An 18067-nucleotide genomic window follows, 5' to 3' on the forward strand; every position below is an offset into this window, starting at 1 on the left:
CGCCTAAGACCATTGGAAAACACATATTTTTGATGGTCTTAGGAACCGAGACACCGCTCCTCTATCCGTCTCCAGGCCCACATGCAGATACACGCTCACATACGAGTACCCAGCGACCCCTGTGAAAGGGTCGTTCGACCCCCAAAGGGGTTGCGACCCACAGGTTGAGAACCACTGATCTAGTCAATGGGCGTGCCCATACATAGTATTTAACTTCTAGTTCCTTTATAATGGCAGCTTGATTGCTTGCTCAGATGGGAAGGCCTGAATTAAACCAGAGTTTGTGTCGACACACATCAGAGCATATTTGGAGCCTTTACCCAGGGGAGAGGGCCTGTGTGGTCAAAATTTGCTGGTCGGTCCCTTACCCATTGGTGGATGGCCCCCGATTCTTGTGGCTGTTGTCTAGGGTGTTGTTTGGAACAGACAGGACAGGGTGCAGCTGCATTAACTAGATCACTGTATGTTAAAGGCAGCCCTGTCTCCTTAGATATGTGCCATTCTATTTGGGCACTATAGTGCCCACTCTTCCAGTGTACCCAATCTGAGGGGTCACTTGCTAAAGTGTATTTTTTTTGCCAAGGCATCTTCTTCCTGGTTACCCAGAGGTGTGGATGCCTTGTGGGCAGGGACATGGAAAACAACGAGGTCTGCCTCGGGCTCTTACAGATGAGCCCAAATACCTCTCCATATCTCTTGTCCCCATAATGGTTTGTTCATAATCATCCACCCCTCCTTTTCCCATTGTCCAAGCCATAGATTCAATCCTTTTAAAATGGCTCAACTGTCAGTACATAGGATTAGCAGCCAAGGTTCATGTGTGATTACTAACCAGACAGCTCTTACCTGAGCCCACTGGCTACTGTGGTTTGTTCCTTTTACCATCCAGATAGTATCAGTGGATGGTTGGTTGGCAACTGTCATCCAAGTAGGTTGTTTATCCTAACTAGAACCATGGGTATGTCAGGGTCTGGCTGAGATTTCTTTTATTCCCATTTTACAGTTGCAGGGGCCAACATGAGAATAGGACCAGGAGCATTTGAGGGGTCTGTATGTATTCATCGGGGCCTAATAGTTATTGCATCTCTAAAGACGGGGCTATTTGACAGGATACTCCTCTGCTGTAACAGGCACATCGTGTAGTCAGTGTAGGTGTCTGAGCCGTGGCAGAGGCAGGTCAGTGGAATATACTGTCGTTCTACCCTTTTTGGGGAAGGGAAGCCCTCACTATAACCATCTGTTCTTAGTAAGAGGTTCCACCTGCAGGAGCACTATATCAGCTGCTAGAAGTTGCTGTTCTTTCAGGATAACCTGATCTCTGACCCCTTCCTAAGTTGAGACGAGAGCCCAAAGGGCACTCTCTCCTTTGCTGTTTTTGCCATAATGCCCATCCCACACCTTCCATGGTAACTAAAACATCTAATTCAAATGGCAACCTTGCCTGTGAGATTCCAAGAGCTTTAATCTGTTTGACCAGTATTTTTGCTTTCCTAAAGGCAGCCTGTTGTTTTGTTCCCCAGTCCCATATATGTCCCTTTTTAAGTAGGCAATATAATGGGTGAAGACATTGTGCCAAATAGGATATAAATATTCACCAATACCCCAGAATCCTCACAAAAGCCTGTATCTGTTTCACAATTTTTGGTATAGGGTAGGCTTGTATTTTGTCTGTGACTACCTCAGAGACAAATGTAGATCTGTGGATCTTACCCGACCATACCACTCCCAAGAACTTTACTCCCGTGCTTGGACCTTGAAATTTCTGTGGAGTCACTGCCCATCCTCTCTGTATAGGTGGTCCAGCAAAGCCTGTAAGGTTTTCTGCAGCAGTGGCAAATCTTCACAGGTTACCACTATGTCATCAGTGAAATGGGCCCATGTCACTGGGGTTGGGAAAGAAAACTTTGACACATCCCGACCATTCCATGGCATATGGTGGGGCTGTGTAGATAGCCTTGAGGAAGCACTTGGAAGGTCAATTGCTGCCCCTCCTGAGTAAAGGTAAATTGATCTTGGGACTCGGCAGCCATGAATATGCCAAAGAAGGCATTGGCCAGGTCCAGCCCAGCCAGTGTTTCTATGACCATAGCCAACTTACCTAATAGTGGCAGTATTAGGCATCCACATGAAAAAGGGCACTACCCTGTTTCGCTCTGAATCATCTACTGTCCATTCATTATTCAAGAGCCATCTGGCTTTTTTCCTGGCCACACTGGATTGTTCCAGGCACCGTGTGCAGAGCACACAATGCCCACACAGTGGAGCTCTTGGGTAGCTTTCCTTTTTCCTGTGTCTTCCCAAGAACTCTGTGGTGGTGGTAAACTAACTGGCTCCTTGTTGGCCTTGCCTCTTAGTACTGATTTGATTACTTGTACTCTGAGGCGAAATCCCCGATAGAGGTTTGTAAAGGTGCTGGCCTTGCAAGATGTCCATGCCCAGTATGTTTTCAGAATTGAGGAGGTAAAGACCTCATATCCTCATATTTCTGGCAGTCGGAGCGCCCAATTTGCAGAACAAGGGGGACTTTTCTGACCATGACAGTCTGGCCTCCATAGCTGTCTATAGCACTGAGGGAGCCAGAGAATTTCTGAGAATTACTGTGTAGTTGGGTACATTCAGCACCAGTGTCAACCAAAGCAGTTACCCTGTGTTCATTTCTGGAGAACTATTGGATAGTGAGTTCCATGTGAGGCCTATGATTGCCCCCGTGGACCTCACCTGAGGATGATATTGGCCTTCAGTCTATACTGGGGACAAAGGGTGGGGAGATGGGGGGGGCACCCAACCAGAGTAGGGTGAAATCCCAAGGGGCTCCCCTGAATCTGTTGAGGTTTCCACTCAGAGAGCTGAGGGTTTGGGGTGGAACTGTTGTACTGGTTTTAAAGCTTTCCTATAATCCCACTAGCACTGCATTAGGCTGACATCATTCTTTAGAGATGCCTGCCACAACCAGATCCTGCCATGTTTGCTTTCAGGTTATCCTCACAGGCCCTTACTTCCCTGTTGCCCTTATTCCCCCTTTTTCTTTCTCTCCCTCCATGTTCCAAATCCTTCCCACAGCTTCAGATGTACTCTTGAAACAGGTTGCTTTCCCCTAGATTTGCCTCCTATTTCCTAACCCTGGCTTCTGCCTCCAGCTGGGTGTTGGTTATCAGCCGAACTGCCCATTAGAGGGGCCAACCTACTGCTGTGGCCATGCGCTTTCCCTCCTTGATGCAGTGTGCAGTGCGTAATTAGTTCCTCAAATGCATGAGACCAGCGAGCATTTTCAGAACGTCCCCATACTCACGTAACATACAGTCCATCCCTCCCCATAGAAGTAGATGGCCCACCTGGGATTTTCCCCCCAGATGCCTCTTTCCCAAGGCCCATCTCTTCAGTCTCATGATTGACTCGCCAATTGTTAGTACACGCAGACCCAGGGAAAGATCCGGGACTGAAAATCTACCTCTATAGAGTGGAGAGCAGGAGAAGACTGAAGAAAGAGGCTGGCCACCCCAGTCTGGTAATTTAAATAGAGTTTATAAGGGATACTTATATATGAGGCACTTCTTAGGCAGCTGTAAGATGAAATGGATCCCTCTACCGCTTGGCAGGTGCCAAAGAATTATATAGGGTAAGAGGGGGACAGTCACAGATACTACTACACGTGACTGTTACCTGGTATGGGAAATGACATGCTTGACCAGGTCTGGACAACAGCCTGTTCCAGGAACCAGCACTCAGTAGGAAGTAAGGGAGGAGTATTGGTTTATGTTGCTACAGTTATCGATTATGATCAGACAGTCGGTAAGGGGGAGTCTGTAGGAGCAACCTTCCCCTTCTGGCCCAGGTCCAGCTCGCGGGTCAGGCAGCAGCTGCATCTTCAAACTATCTTCTCCACAATGTTCTGCATATGGGTTTTTTTTAAAAATGGAGGCAGGGTTTTTGTCTCAATGTGGTAGACTAAACATTGGCACGTGCTAAATTATAGTAAAGCAGCATGAACATTCCTAAAATTCATAAAAATGCTGAGAATAAGCCTGGGATATCAGCAGGTCAAAGATTCTGACAAATATCTGGAAGACACACAGTAGATTGATGAAGCAAAGTAGTGAAAGCCATAATTCAGAGCATGAAAAAGAGCAGTTTGTAGTAGGCTGCTTCTCCAGCCTGCCTACCAGCCTCTCAGCTGAGCAAAAAACATAAAGAAGTGAGAGTAATTTATTTAAGAAGCATAATGGTCTGCATTAAAAAAAAAAATTGTGGTATTTTTCAAACATACACAAAAGTAAAACAGTATAATATGCCTGTATGTATCTATTGCCCAATTTCAGTAATCATCAGATAAGGCCAATTTTGTTTTATTCTTATCCCCACTTGTCCACCCTCAAACTGGATCATTTTGAAGCAAATCTCAGACATAATCATTTCAGGACACTGGATGATCTTAAGGATATGATGAAAATACCTTTATTTTCTTTCACCCAAAAAGGAAAAGAAATTCAGTTATCAAAGAAAAACTGAAAGCTGTATATCCATTCCTGATGCAAAGTACCATGTAGCAGATTTTAAGCAATTGATGGCATTTGACATTTTCACTTGTAATTTATACATCACGACACCTGTGCATTTGAATAAGGAATGTTACATTTCTTTCATTGGTTTTAGTCAAATTACCTGGTTTTATAGTTTAACATGTTCATACAATCCACAGTGTTATAAAACACCATTAATAGGTTTTTCAATCTATAAGCGACACACAGCAGTTTTCCTAGAGTTCTAGACAGGATGTAAATGCTATAAATCACATAAAAATGGCTGAATGTGCCACATAAAGTAAAAATAGACAAAGAGTAAAATAAAATGGGCAACAACATAGAGAAGGTAGTTAAGCTCTTCATCTTTCATGCAAAGGAGTTAATATTGTTTCAAGTTTGATAAATCAAGAAAGGTATAAGATTGTTTAGTTTTAAGTAACAACCAAGGAACTATAAAAGAAATGTAGTCAAAAATGGCCACCTCTAAGAATTGGGTGAGGTCTATTGGGAAAGGAAATGACATAATGTGTGTGTGTATATAATTGCACTTAACTATAATAGTAACAAAACAGATGTTAAATGTCACAGTTATCTCTTAATATGAATAATCACTAAGCCAAAAACTTTTCTGGTGTAAACAGTGTGTTTATCTCACATTATCCCTACCAACATCGTATCCAGAGGAAGAACATTAAATTGAGGAGAGTTGCTCAGCCCTAAAATGGTATATGACTAGAGCCTAATTCCTTAGGTTTTAGTTTAGTACTCAAGTCCTTTAGCTTTTAACTTAATGGGGAAAGACCTGGTAAGTCATGACTCAGAATCGGCGGTAAAACCCATGAGGGTTCACCTGGAGCAGCTGACCCAGGGTAAGGTGGTGGGATCTGGTGGAAGCAGACCCCCAAAGAGTAACCTCCCAAAGCACCTTGGCTGCTGTCTGTCCCATGCGCTGTTTGTGATGGACTCCCAATCTGCCAGGCATACATGGATAAACCAGCAGTAACAGACCCTTTTTTTGATAACTAGAAGCTTTTTTTTATGTATATTGGCAAAATTTGTCCCTTCTTTTGAATAAAGTAATGAGTTAACCAGTTTCTGTTTAGGGTAAGCTGTAGGTGAACCTTAGGAGCACAATCTAATATTTTATGTTACAATATTAGGCCTGGAAAATCGCCAGAGAGGAGTCATGTCTCTTCAGAGCCCTATGAGCCCATCTCCCCACCCCAGGTTCCAGTTGTACATGAGAAACAGGACAGCATGCTGCTCCTGTCTCAGAGAGGAGCAGAGCCTGCAGAACAGAGGTGAGGAGTGGGGTGGACTGCCAGCTAACTCCCGTTATGAGTATACATGTGTGTGTCCAGTACCTTGCAGTTTTCCTCAAAGCCTGTGCCTTTGTTCTCTTGGGTTATATGTCATAATAGGACTCTCGAAGGATCATTTAGCCTGTTTTCCTAGTGTTCTAATGCTAGTGGATTTTAATGGAAAAAAAAAATTTAAATAGGTTATAGGAAAAAATTGTTCATTGTTCTTCTTGAAATTAAGTCCTTCTAGATCTTTTTTTAAAACTTTTGTGTGTGCATGTGTGTGTGTGTGGTTCAACCAGCATTTGAGTGCTTACCATGCACCAAGCGTTGCAGACTATTTATGGAAGGGCAGTAATGAGGAGCACCCATGAAGTGCTTTATATTATTTTTTTTCTTACCATTTCTAACCCTAGCCCAACCTTATGAATTATTACATGTTTATTCCCACTTTGATTAGACACCTTTGATTTGGCCCCTCTCCAGCCTGCTTCCACTAGCATGATTTGTCTAAAACTCAAAGAATCAAGCACTGAGTCGTCAGCATGCCATTTGAGTTCCTTTATGTCTGACCAGGCTTCTGCTCATAGCATTTCCTGCTACTTCACTCTCTTGCACTTCATTCTCTATCCGTATCAAGTTCCTTATTGTCCCCGAATTCCATTCAGTCCATAGTCATGCTGCTTTCTTGGTGTGGAACACCCTCCCCTGATTCTCTGAGAGGTGAATACATTTGCCCATGGTCACATAAAGTAAGAGAGAGCCCAGCTTTAAACCAACATCTGTCTCACTGCAAACTGTTAGTGCATTTCTTACAATGTTGCAAGTTATTTACTTACTTGTATATCCATAGGCATTCAAATAGATGTTGGTACCTTTCAATGAAATGAGGAAGAAAATCCATTTTTGAAGAGAGACTGATGTTAAATTTAATTGTGTATTTACATCTTTTCCCCTAAGTTTGTGAATATTTTGAGGACAGGGACCATGTCTTTTTTTTTTCAATCTCCTTATTCGTCTTTCTTGGCAAATAGTAGGTTCTAACTTGTTCTCATGTTTGAATGATGTATGAATCCACATGACTAGATTATGTTCTGTGTTATTATCTCTGGCACTAGCTAGATCCTTGGTGGTCTTGAACTGTGTTATAGGAAACTTATTTTTTTAAATGTGTTTGTATAGGAAGCTGCCAACAAAATATGAAACCCTTTACATGAAACTCAGCTCCTGTGGTAGGAGACTTTGAAATGATTGTAACAATTTCTACATTGTAGTTATTCTGTTTAAGTCAAATGGTTGATTGCTTAAGTGTGAATTCTTGCTATTATTTATAGGCAAGTGTGCTGTTCATTACAATTTTATTGTACTTCAGATTAGTTCTAGTAAAACAGTTCCCAGTTGATGTGGTAACCATAAATACATCAGTGTTTGTGCTGTTACGTGTACAGCTTCATGATGAGCTGTTTTTGAGTTTTCCTATTAATATCCATTTGCTGCTTATTCATTCTTTGTTAAGAATCTTTGTTATAGATTTTCTCCATGCCAGACCTCATTTATGATTTCATCTTTGAGTGCTAAAATATTTGTGTCTTCAAATATGATATACTAACTCGCTCTGGTCACATACTGTTCCTTAGGATTGTAACCACACACACAAGATGGGGAGGTAGTAGTTTTCCCACATACTCTATGACTGCTATCATCGTTGATAGGAAAATCCCCCAGGTTAGGAGTACGTGATAATAACAGACATAACTGTGTTCCTAATAGGAATGATTCCCGCTCACCAGGGAGTATAAACTACTTGCCTTCATTCTTCACCAAGCTAGAAAACACGTCACCCATGGTTAAATCAAAGAAGCAGGAGATTTTTCGTAAGTTGAACTCCTCTGGTGGAGGTGACTCCGATATGGGTAAGTGGGATTTCTTTCATAAACCTCAAATAAAACATGCATTAATAATGATATCTCCAAAGCTGCCTCTTGTGTAATCCTTGAGTTTAAAGGCTCTTATAGCCATCTACCTAACTACATCTGATCCTAAGGCTCCTTCTCAAATGTCTGTCAGTACATAAAGATTTTCTATTAGGGAACAAGAACTTCCTACTTTCTGAAGCTGTCCATTTTTTCTTTGAATAAGTGCTGGGTCTGGGAAACTTTTCTTATGTGGGGCTGGATTAGCTGTCCATAGTTTTCTACCCACTGGTCTTAGTTTTATCCATTTGGGCCGTCTCTACATGACATCTCTTCAGCTATTTGAAGACAAGTCATGTCCTTTGAGTCTTCTTACCTCTATAAATATCCCCAGTTGTTCATCACACGGCCTGGTTCTGAGTGTTCATACCATCTCAGTTGCTCCCCACTAAAAATATTTTATTTAGCTTAGCTTTTCAGTAGATTCTGAGATTCATCATTATTAAGGGAGCCTACGATTGTATTATGTTTTTTTACATTATAGTGTACTTAGTATCAATATAAACATCAAGGTCTCTTGATGTGCTGCTCTTGATCCGTACCTTTCCCTTGCTGTGCTTTTGGAGTTAACTAGCTCCAAGTATAGGATGATGCAGTCTGTGCTTGCACTATTCCAGCTTTTTCTAACCGTATTAGTAGTGTCTTTCTGGATCTCAACTTAGTCATTCAGCATTCATCTGCAAATCTGATAAACCACTACCTAAAGACATATCAATAATAGTGGTAGCAAAGTTATATGTTGTATATAGCACTCACTATGCTCTCTCAGCACTATTCTAAGAATGTATATATAGTCTACAGCCATACCACCCTGAACGCCCCAGTTCTCATCTGATCTCGGAAGCTAAGCAGGGTTGGGCCTGGTTAGTACTTGGATGGGAGAATGTATATCTAAACTAGTTTAATCTCATAACAACCGTACATGTTACATATTATAGTTATCTCCATTTTGCAGTTGAGGAAACTGAGACTCAGAGATTTAATAACTGGTTAAAACTTACATAGCCAGTAAGTAATGGACTGTGTTTCAAACTCAGGCATCCCAACTCCCAGAGTCCATGCTTCTAATGATGTATTAACTGGCTTCTAATAGTTCTGTACTCATAGCATCATTACCCAGATCTTTGGTAAATATACAGTAGGATAAAGCTCTGTGGCATCCAAACCTTTCCTTTTGGTTGATATACATGTGTTAATCAAAATCTTCCTCATACTGTTATTTAGCACACTAATCCTATCACCCAGTGCTATCCATCTTTTCCTCAAGTATATCCAATGTTAAGAGAGACTTTGTTGGATGCCTTGCAGAAATCGGGGTATACCACAACCTCCTTTATTTCTGTGATCTATGATCTACTAATCTGACCCTGTTTAAAGAAAGGAAATCATGGGCTGTGAACTGTAAAAGTGCCACGTAGACAGATGTGTTTGGGTCTGTGACATTTTTTGATTAATAAAGGTTGAATGTCAAGAAGAAAAAATGATGAACCCAGTGTCACTTATTGTTCATGAACTTATCCTAGCTCTTCATTACCAGATTACCTTAAGTGGCAACAGATCATCTAAAAGATAAATATTCTAGAATGTTGACCAGAATTGCTATTAGGCTTATAGATATCCTTTCTTCTTTTTAAAAAAAATTTTGTCATTACATTTTTGTTTCCAGTCTTCAGTGGTTTCATGTTATTTACAGCTCCTCAAATGTCACCAACAAAAATGTGCTGTCATTTTCAGATTCACTCAGAACCCAGAGATGAATCTGTCAGAGCATGGGACATACAGATTTTAGAGCAGCCGATTGTTAATTGTTTCACCTTTGTATGTTTTGCACTCATCATTTCTAGTCTCTGTCTTGCCATCTTAGTGGGGGGAAAATTCTTGACAGAAAAATGCTACATATGACTTGAAGAAGCCTACTTTATAGTTTTCCTCTTACGTTTGTTTCCATTGTCCTTAGGCAGTAGCTTTCTCAATCCTCAATTCAACAATTATTTCTTGAGCAGGCCACTATGTTGGGTGCTTTTAGAATGACAGATGGCTCTACTCTCTGAAAATGTATACTGAAACAATACCTAACTTTAACAGAAGATAAGTTATTAATGTCTTGAGGCAAATACTAACAAAATTGCTTAAGTCGGGGATTTTTTTTTTTTATTGCAAGAACTTGTTTTGATTGTGGAAAGGGACAATTAAGGAATTGTATTAAGGAACCAGTGGTTTCATGGAACCCCAGTGCACATTCAGTCCTCCCCAGGAAGTGTAACTGTGAAAGCCCTCAGCAACCAAGATAGCTTCGCTTCAACTCAGTGTCTCTCAATTCACTGTTCCACTGAGGACATCAGCACCGTTATTCAGAATAATAACTTAAAGCTTTAAAACGTACTCTGTATGATTTCTGTGTAGCCCTTGACACTTGTGAACCACTTCCCTCTTCAGAAATAGTCTCTTCTGTTGGCTTTGGTTTTTTTCTCTACTTTTTGGCTATTTCTTATGTCTCCTTAGACAGTCTTGCTTTGCCTGGCCCTTGAATGTTGGTTTTCCTAGTTTTCTCTCTCTCTCTGATTCATTTCATCCACTTGGGGAGCTTAAACTGTGTGCTGAAAACTCCCAAACTTCTATCTAGAGTTCAACTTTTTTTTACTAAGCTGTACTTACATATCTTTGCAGACCTCATTTCTTCTTGAATATTTTACTGGCTCCTTAAATGTGTAAAATTAGATTAACATTCTACCTCTCCCCACAGAAATCTGTTCCTCCTCCTGTTTCCTACCTACCAAGCTTACCTTTATGGTGGCTCCACTAATCACTTTCTTGGCAGTTTTCCCTCTCCCTCATTCTTTACCTGTTGATGGATGATGCTGCCTCCTCCTGTCAAGTCTGCCTCCTAAATAGCTCTAATATCTTCCTTTTCCCTCACTCTGTGTTATTAAGTTTGCCCATCTGTTTTAAACCAGAGGCAGGCCCTCAAACTTGATTATCCATCACAGGCACCTGGAGTGCTTGTTAAATATGTGAATTACAGGGCCCCAGGAGTCTAGGAAATTGGTACTTTTACTGCTAGCTACCCTGTTGATTCTGATTTGATGGTCTCAGTACCACACTGAACTGCCAACTCCATAGGAAAAAGGAGTGCGTTTTAAGTGTAGTACCTTAGTATTATAGATTGAACTATAGGAAATTGTCTTCATCTAACCATTTTTTATTAACATGGTGATTTTTATTATGATCCAGCCAAATAATTGCTCAATAAATATTTACAAAATGACTGAATGTGTCCTATTCCACAAACTTGGTGATAACTATGAGGCTATATTTATTACTTTGTTATTTCAGGTTTAGTGTTACCTGGCCCAAAAGTGAGGAGACTGTCATCCGTAGTTATTGTTTTATAGTTCTTCCTGAAGATTTTTCTCCTTCTCCTCTTGACAGTTTAAAGTTTCCTTGATCAAGAAAGGTTGTTTCTAGGCACATGCACTCCTCATCTTCACAGATGATAGGTCTCATTTGTAGGGAAGAATCCATCCTTCTGTGGTCTCATCTAAAACTACATATTCTTCTCTGGGACATCATTTGTTTAGTCACCTACCTACTTCTTATATTCTTTCTCTTTCAAATTCTCAGCATCAAGTTGGAAGACATGATGAAAAACACCATTTATATTCTCAAATTCCTTCTATTTCCGAGTGCACAGTGCCCTATAGGTAATTCCCAGGTTGTCCCAGCTGTTGTCATCCAAACTACAAATTACAGATTGTACAGTTAGTTAGCAGGAACGAAAAGACTCAACAGGCAGAATCTGTCTCATCCTAGGAATGTAAGAATAGTTTCCAATTAACCATGGTAGGGAAGCACATGGTCATTTTCATACTATTCATTGAGCTGTTTTTCCCCTAATCTCAGGCTGCCTCAAACCTGTTGATATTTGCAGGGGTCACCTTAGAATCCAAGCTTTCTTTAGCAAGCCTGGAGTCCTGTGCTGACAGCAACTTTGTTTCCTACTTGTGTTTCTCCAGCAGTGCAAAGTCTCTTTCCTTCGTCTGGGTTATATTACTCCTGTTCTGATTTTCCTGTCTCACCCACTTTATTTCCTGATTTCCTTTTTACAAAAAATTATTCCTTTCACTTTATCTTCACTTATGGGTAAAAAAATAAGGTTGAGATCTTCACTTAAGGGGTAAAAAATAAGGTTGAAATCATGGAAAATAAGGTTAATTTTGTAGGGTTTTTTTTGAGAGTTTTCTCTCTTTGAATGTACATGATTATCACATCTCAGTTAACCTGAATGTTTGTTTAAATACAGCAGCTGCTCAGCCAGGAACTGAGATCTTTAACCTGCCAGCAGTCACTACTTCAGGTAAGATTTAAAATACATTATTTGCCAATATGAAATTGGTATGGTAGCAGTCACTGTGTACCAGAGGGCTGCTCCAGTAGTATGCAAAAATGAATAAAGGCCCATAATTTAATCAGGGAGATAGTAGCAATAAAAAGTGAATTGAGCTATAATAAAAAGACAAACAAAGAGAATCAAAACTATTAAAGAACAGCATAGAAAGTAGGAAATAGACAAGAGAAGACTGTTGTTAAGTAACTTGAACACAAATGGGTGACTGATTCATTTAGCAAAGAAAAACAAATTTCCTTGAGTTGTTGGTGGATTTAGACATCTTGTGTGGGTTCTCGGGTTTTGTTTTTGTGTTTTTTAAACTTTATTGGGGAACAGTGTTTTTTTCCAGGACCCATCAGCTCTACGTCATGTAGTTGTTTTCAGTCTAGTTGTGGAGGGCGCAGCTCAGCTCCAAGTCCAGTCGCCATTTTCAGTCTAGTTGCAGGGGGGACACCACCATCCCATGCGGGAATCAAACCAGCAACTTTGTTCAGAGCACATGCTCTAACCACCTGAACCATCTGGCTGCCCACTGGCAGCTCAGCTCAAGTCGATGTCTTCAATCTGGTTGTGGAGGGTACAGCTCACTGCCCCATGTGGGTATCAAACCGGCAACTTTGTTATTCAGAGCACGCACTCTAAACCAACTGAGCCACCTGGCCCCCCCTTTTTTGAACTTTTATGAGTTTATTTGAGCTAAACTGACAACATATGCCAGTGAGCAAGATCTCAAGTACTCGGGGGTTTTAGGCAACTTGCTAGGTGCTGTGTGTATGTAGTCTGTACATTTCTGTTACCTGATCCGCCTCAGAAATAAGCTGAAATGTTATGGTTGTCTCTTTCAGGCTCAGTTAGCTCTAGAGGTCATTCTTTTGCTGATCCTGCCAGTAATCTCGGTCTAGAAGACATCATCAGGAAGGCTCTCATGGGAAGCTTTGATGACAAGGTTGAGGATCATGGCGTTGTCATGTCCCAGCCTGTGGGAGTAGTGCCTGGTGGTGCCAACACCTCAGTTGTGACCAGTGGTGAGACACGGAGAGAAGAAGGGGACCCATCACCTCATTCAGGTAAAGTTTTCATTTTAGTGCTCTTTTGCTGCCTTTCCCAGGAAAAAGCCTGTTTGTTTTCCAAGTTCTCATCCATCACTAAGAGATTTCATTTATGTGCTCAGAGTCACCTCTGAGGGTTTTATTTACTTAAAAAAAATTTTTTTGACCTGCTCAGACATTTTAGTAACCTGAACAGAAAACAAAAATTTTTGTCCAGAATGTCACCCTCCAGCATAGATCTGTTTTTATTTTTGTTTGTCCTTACCGGTATGCATACATTATAATTCAAGTGCAATTTCATATTCTGCTTTTGAATAGAAGTGGCTTACTATTGTAATAAAAATGATAGGTTTAGTATAAAAGAATTTTAAGCCATAGAAAGGAGTAAGGAAAAAAAAATAATAACCTTCAGATCACATTATCCAGAAAGCTGGTGTTACTGTTTGATGAACATCATTCCAGACATGTCACTGTACAGACACATATAAAAGGATAAATAATAGAATGAGATCATTTTATACATCTTGTTAATGATATAAATCCCACACCAAAAAAATGACTGTAAGCTTTTAATATTTATACAGAGGATGCAAAAAATATACACATTTTAAGAAAGGAAAAAGTATTAAAATTGTAATACAATGAATGACGCTAGCATTCATTTGACTCATGCCATCTTTTGAGCAAACGTTGTACTACACACTGCTACCGTAATTCAATTCAACTTCGAAAAGTAATACATAGATAACATCTCTTAAAATGTGTATTCATTTTTTTGGCACCCCAGTATATAAACATTTATTCTTAATCTTTTGAGAATCTTTCTTATGATTAAAGAATTACCTGAAGATCAGCGGTATTTCAGGTTTAGTTTAGGTTTATTTTCCTCTGTTATCATCAAGCAAAAGATTTCACTAAGTTTAAGTAAGAAAAATGTTAAAGAGATTAGAGGTTTTTATTTATTGTTTTTACCTACATATATTAATTTTAGGATAATATGGATTCACTTCCCGCTCTGAAAAGATAAGCAGTCTTCCCCTTTCTACTCTTCCGATTTTCATTGATTTTAAGTATGTGTATTTTAAGATAATATTGATGATTTAAACAATTAAAATTATTCTGGTTGTATGATCTTTTTATTGTGGCATTTCTTTTTGGTAAGGTTTTCACAGTGCATTTCTCACAAAGGGTGCTGTTAAAAGATCTTTCATGCTCAAAAATGTCTTCTTGTCTTTATATTTGAAATGAGGTCAGCAGATTATAATGTTCTTGACAGATACTTTTCTGAAAACATCCTGTAGACTTACATTTTTTGTCTGGTATTCATTGTTGTAATAAGAAATAAGGCCAGATATTCACCTCCTTTTTGGTGGGTGACAGTTTGCCTGAAGAATCCTTTTTCCCTCCATTTTAACAAATTAACCATCAGTATGTTAGTGTGTGTTAGCATTCAGATTTTCCAGATGACAGGAGGGCGTTTGCATTTACAGGTTGAGTTCTGCACTCAGGGAAATGTTATGCTATTAATTGTGTCTCTTATTTCTGTTTCTTTTGTTGGGCTCTCATTTCAGAAACACAGTTATCTTTTTGTTGGATAGTCGTCCCCCATTATCTGTTACTAATTATTTTAGTCATCTTGATCTCTTTCTTTTGCTTTTACTGTATCTCAAGTTTTTCCTTTGTACTAATAATTCCCTTTTCGTTATGTCTGTTCTGATCCTTGCTATATTTTGTTTCCTAAGCCTTTTCACCTCATTCTTAGTTTATCTATTCTTTGAGCTTCTTCTGCATTACTAGCTTTGTGTATTTTGGAGTTTTTCTTCAGTATACTTAACACCTTTCCCCTTGTTCTATTCTTATCATCAAGAACTTGCATTTCTTCTCTTTCCAGATAGTTCAAGGGATAGAAGTTGCTTTCCACCCACTTTTTTTCTGTACACTGAAGGATTTGGGGCAGTATGAAATTGTTCTGCTGGGCTGAGGAAAACGTTTGCTGATGACCTAGGCTCTGATCTCTTCTGAGATCTTTTTAATGTTTTGTTTTAGAGCCCAGTCGGGGCATCCCACTCCTGTGAATTTCTGCTGAGTTCACCAACTAAACTGCCTGGAAAAACAGAAAGGGCCACCAAGACTTGCCAAGCTTCTGCTGAGGTCCAATAGTGCCATGAAGGGGCTTCTGTGCTACAGTTGTTTTCCTTTGACATATTTCCTTGGGGTGGTAAAATAACTCCTGTTTGCTTCTCCCTAAATTTGTGGGGGAGGAGGTAGTGAGAATTTAAGAGTTTTGTCAACTTGTTTTAATTTCCTTAGCAGTTTCTGTGCTCCAGGGTCAGGAAAGAAATGGTGGTCCATAAATTTTAATTCCTTGGTTACATGTTTTAAGTTAATGGCATGAGGACATACTCCTTTTTTGTTTTGGTTGCCACAAGTAAATTCTGACTTTCTTTTAAATATTTTTTACTTCATTGGGTAGTAGGATCTGGATTCTTCATGCTACCATCCTGTTTCTTTCACTTACCATTATATTATCAGCATTTTGGTAGGGTATAAGTTGAGAACATATTTACTATATATTAACAATCATTTATTTCACTTTCAGGAGTTTGCAAATCAAAGCTGATCAACAAGTCAAACAGCAGGAAATCTAAATCTCCTATCCCTGGGCAAGGCTACTTGGGAACTGAGCGGCCCTCTTCAGTCTCGTCTGTACATTCAGAAGGGGATTACCACAGGCAGACGCCAGGGTGGACCTGGGAAGACAGGCCCTCTTCAACAGGTGAGGAGCAGACTGCTAGAAAATGCGTCTTAAAGCAGTTATATTAGTGCCTTTGTTAGTACTTCTTCTAAAGTCAGAAACTTTGATTGGAAAACTCTATTTCCATTACTGTATCATTAATAAATTTGCTTTCCAGAATAGAAATTGAATACATATAATCTTAAAATTTTTAAGAATGCGGATCTGATTACCATGAAAAAAGAGCTATGAAAAAATATCTCTTCCATTCCCCTCACTTCTGTATTATACTGGTGTAACCAATACCTGCTGTTTGTAAAGCAAGTAAGTCTGTGGTTTCATTTCTTTCTTGAACTCTACCTAAAACATTTCCCAGGCAGCTGTTCCTTCAGCCTTTTGTATAGACATTCTTAGAGAAGGTTCTTAGAGAAATACTAAGAAATCAGTCAGAAATGGGAAAAATAGTTTTAAAAGTCACAATCTATATTAGGCTCACCACGTCTACACACACTGAAGAAAAACAATACTCTAGGATATTTATTAATTTTTTCCATTTTTCCGTTTTGTGCCTGTATGTAAGCTTTATATGTATATAACAGTAATGGGTCATCTTGAAGCCAACTTTCTTTTTTGTTAAATAAAACTAGGATATTTGCTACGGATTTAAGGGTTTCAGGTAATTATAAGCTGTCCTTTCCTTAGAAATGAAATATCTATATACATCACTGAAAAAATTCCTTAAGACATCTATAAATTTCATATGGCTATTATATCAGCACAATTTAAGACTTTTGCTTTCTAAAATTTTCACATGACATGTAAAGTGGTTATATACTGATTTGAAAACTTTTTTTATTTATTTTTTATTTAGTTTTAGCTGAGCCATCCTGCCACCTGTTGGCAGCTCAGCGGCAGCTCAGCTCAGGCTGGACTCGAACCGCTGTTGCTTAGAGCTCAAACTCTTGAGCGAGCTCTTAACCAACTGAGCCACTCGGCCGGCCCGACTGATTTGAAAACTTCCAGCCTAGGCTAGTGACTGATTGTTCTCAAATCTCTTAGGGGAGGAGTTATTAGTAGACCATTCATGAAAATTACTTGATGAAATGGTATGTTTTCTGTTAGAGTATCTTAAGCTGGAGGAGACTTTCTGGGGACAGTGAAACAATAAAGAAACTGACAAAAGGTAGCAGTGCTATCATTAGGTTTGTGTATCCCTCTTCTAAATCTTGAACATTGATAAATCTGCCCAGTGAGATCCAGCCAATGACATGGATCTCACTGCCCCTTGCTGCATCTTGCTGCCCCTCGACCTGCTGAAATTCTTGGGTACTTGTCCTCTTCATCCTCTGAGAACTGTGCTTTTTATCTGTAAGAGTCAAGAGTTTTTGGTGTAACCAGTCTCTTAGTTAGAGCTTACTATCCAATAGTTTTACTTGGATTTTCCATGGAAACACCTAGTTATAGACTCAACAACTAAAAATCCAGGCTTGAGCTTTCATTTCTAGGCTCAGCAACTCTTGCCTTATATGCTGATTCATGTTGTGTCCTTTCCAGACTCTCACAGATTGCTGCGTTATCACTGGCTACAACCTAAGTGGTGAAACCTTGGCCCTCCCCTGTTGTTTCATTTTGCTTAATGTCACAGACCATTTTAGTGGAATAATCCTGCCCTCCTCCATCCTCTGAAAGTTGGATGAAACAGTAACTATGCTCATGACAGTGAAACTTAATTTTTATTTTGTCAGGCTCGACTCAGTTTCCTTATAATCCTCTGACTATGCGGATGCTCAGCAGTACACCACCAACACCGATTGCATGCGCCCCCTCTTCTGTGAACCAAGCAGCTCCTCACCAACAGAACAGGATTTGGGAGCGAGAGCCTGCCCCGCTGCTCTCCGCACAATACGAGACACTGTCGGATAGTGATGACTGAGCTACACAGAAAAGGGATCTGGGTGGGGCCAGGTTCTTGGGGAGGGATCTCTAGTTTTTGGTGGTTTTATTTGTAATTGCAGGTCAAAAACCTGCCTTCCTATGATTTATGTCCAGAGACTTTTCAGGAGAGCCTGGATCATGGATGATGAAGAAATGATGGAAAGGGGG

General features: G+C 39.9%; 1 protein-coding gene across 1 annotated transcript in view; it reads left to right on the forward strand.

The window, feature by feature from the left end:
- LOC109382177 (nuclear receptor corepressor 1) overlaps positions 1-18067 on the forward strand; it is a gene marked incomplete at its 5' end in the record, with an annotated part of 104765 nt that extends 86698 nt beyond the window's left edge. Inside the window, 6 exons of the mRNA XM_019641488.1 lie at positions 5681-5821; positions 7592-7734; positions 12095-12148; positions 13027-13248; positions 15830-16006; positions 17710-18067. Of these exons, the coding sequence (XP_019497033.1) occupies positions 5681-5821; positions 7592-7734; positions 12095-12148; positions 13027-13248; positions 15830-16006; positions 17710-17897 (925 nt within the window). The remainder of the gene's footprint in view (positions 1-5680; positions 5822-7591; positions 7735-12094; positions 12149-13026; positions 13249-15829; positions 16007-17709) is intronic.

The sequence above is a fragment of the Hipposideros armiger genome, unplaced genomic scaffold (assembly GCF_001890085.2).
Source record: "Hipposideros armiger isolate ML-2016 unplaced genomic scaffold, ASM189008v1 scaffold_61, whole genome shotgun sequence".
NCBI lineage: Eukaryota > Metazoa > Chordata > Mammalia > Chiroptera > Hipposideridae > Hipposideros > Hipposideros armiger.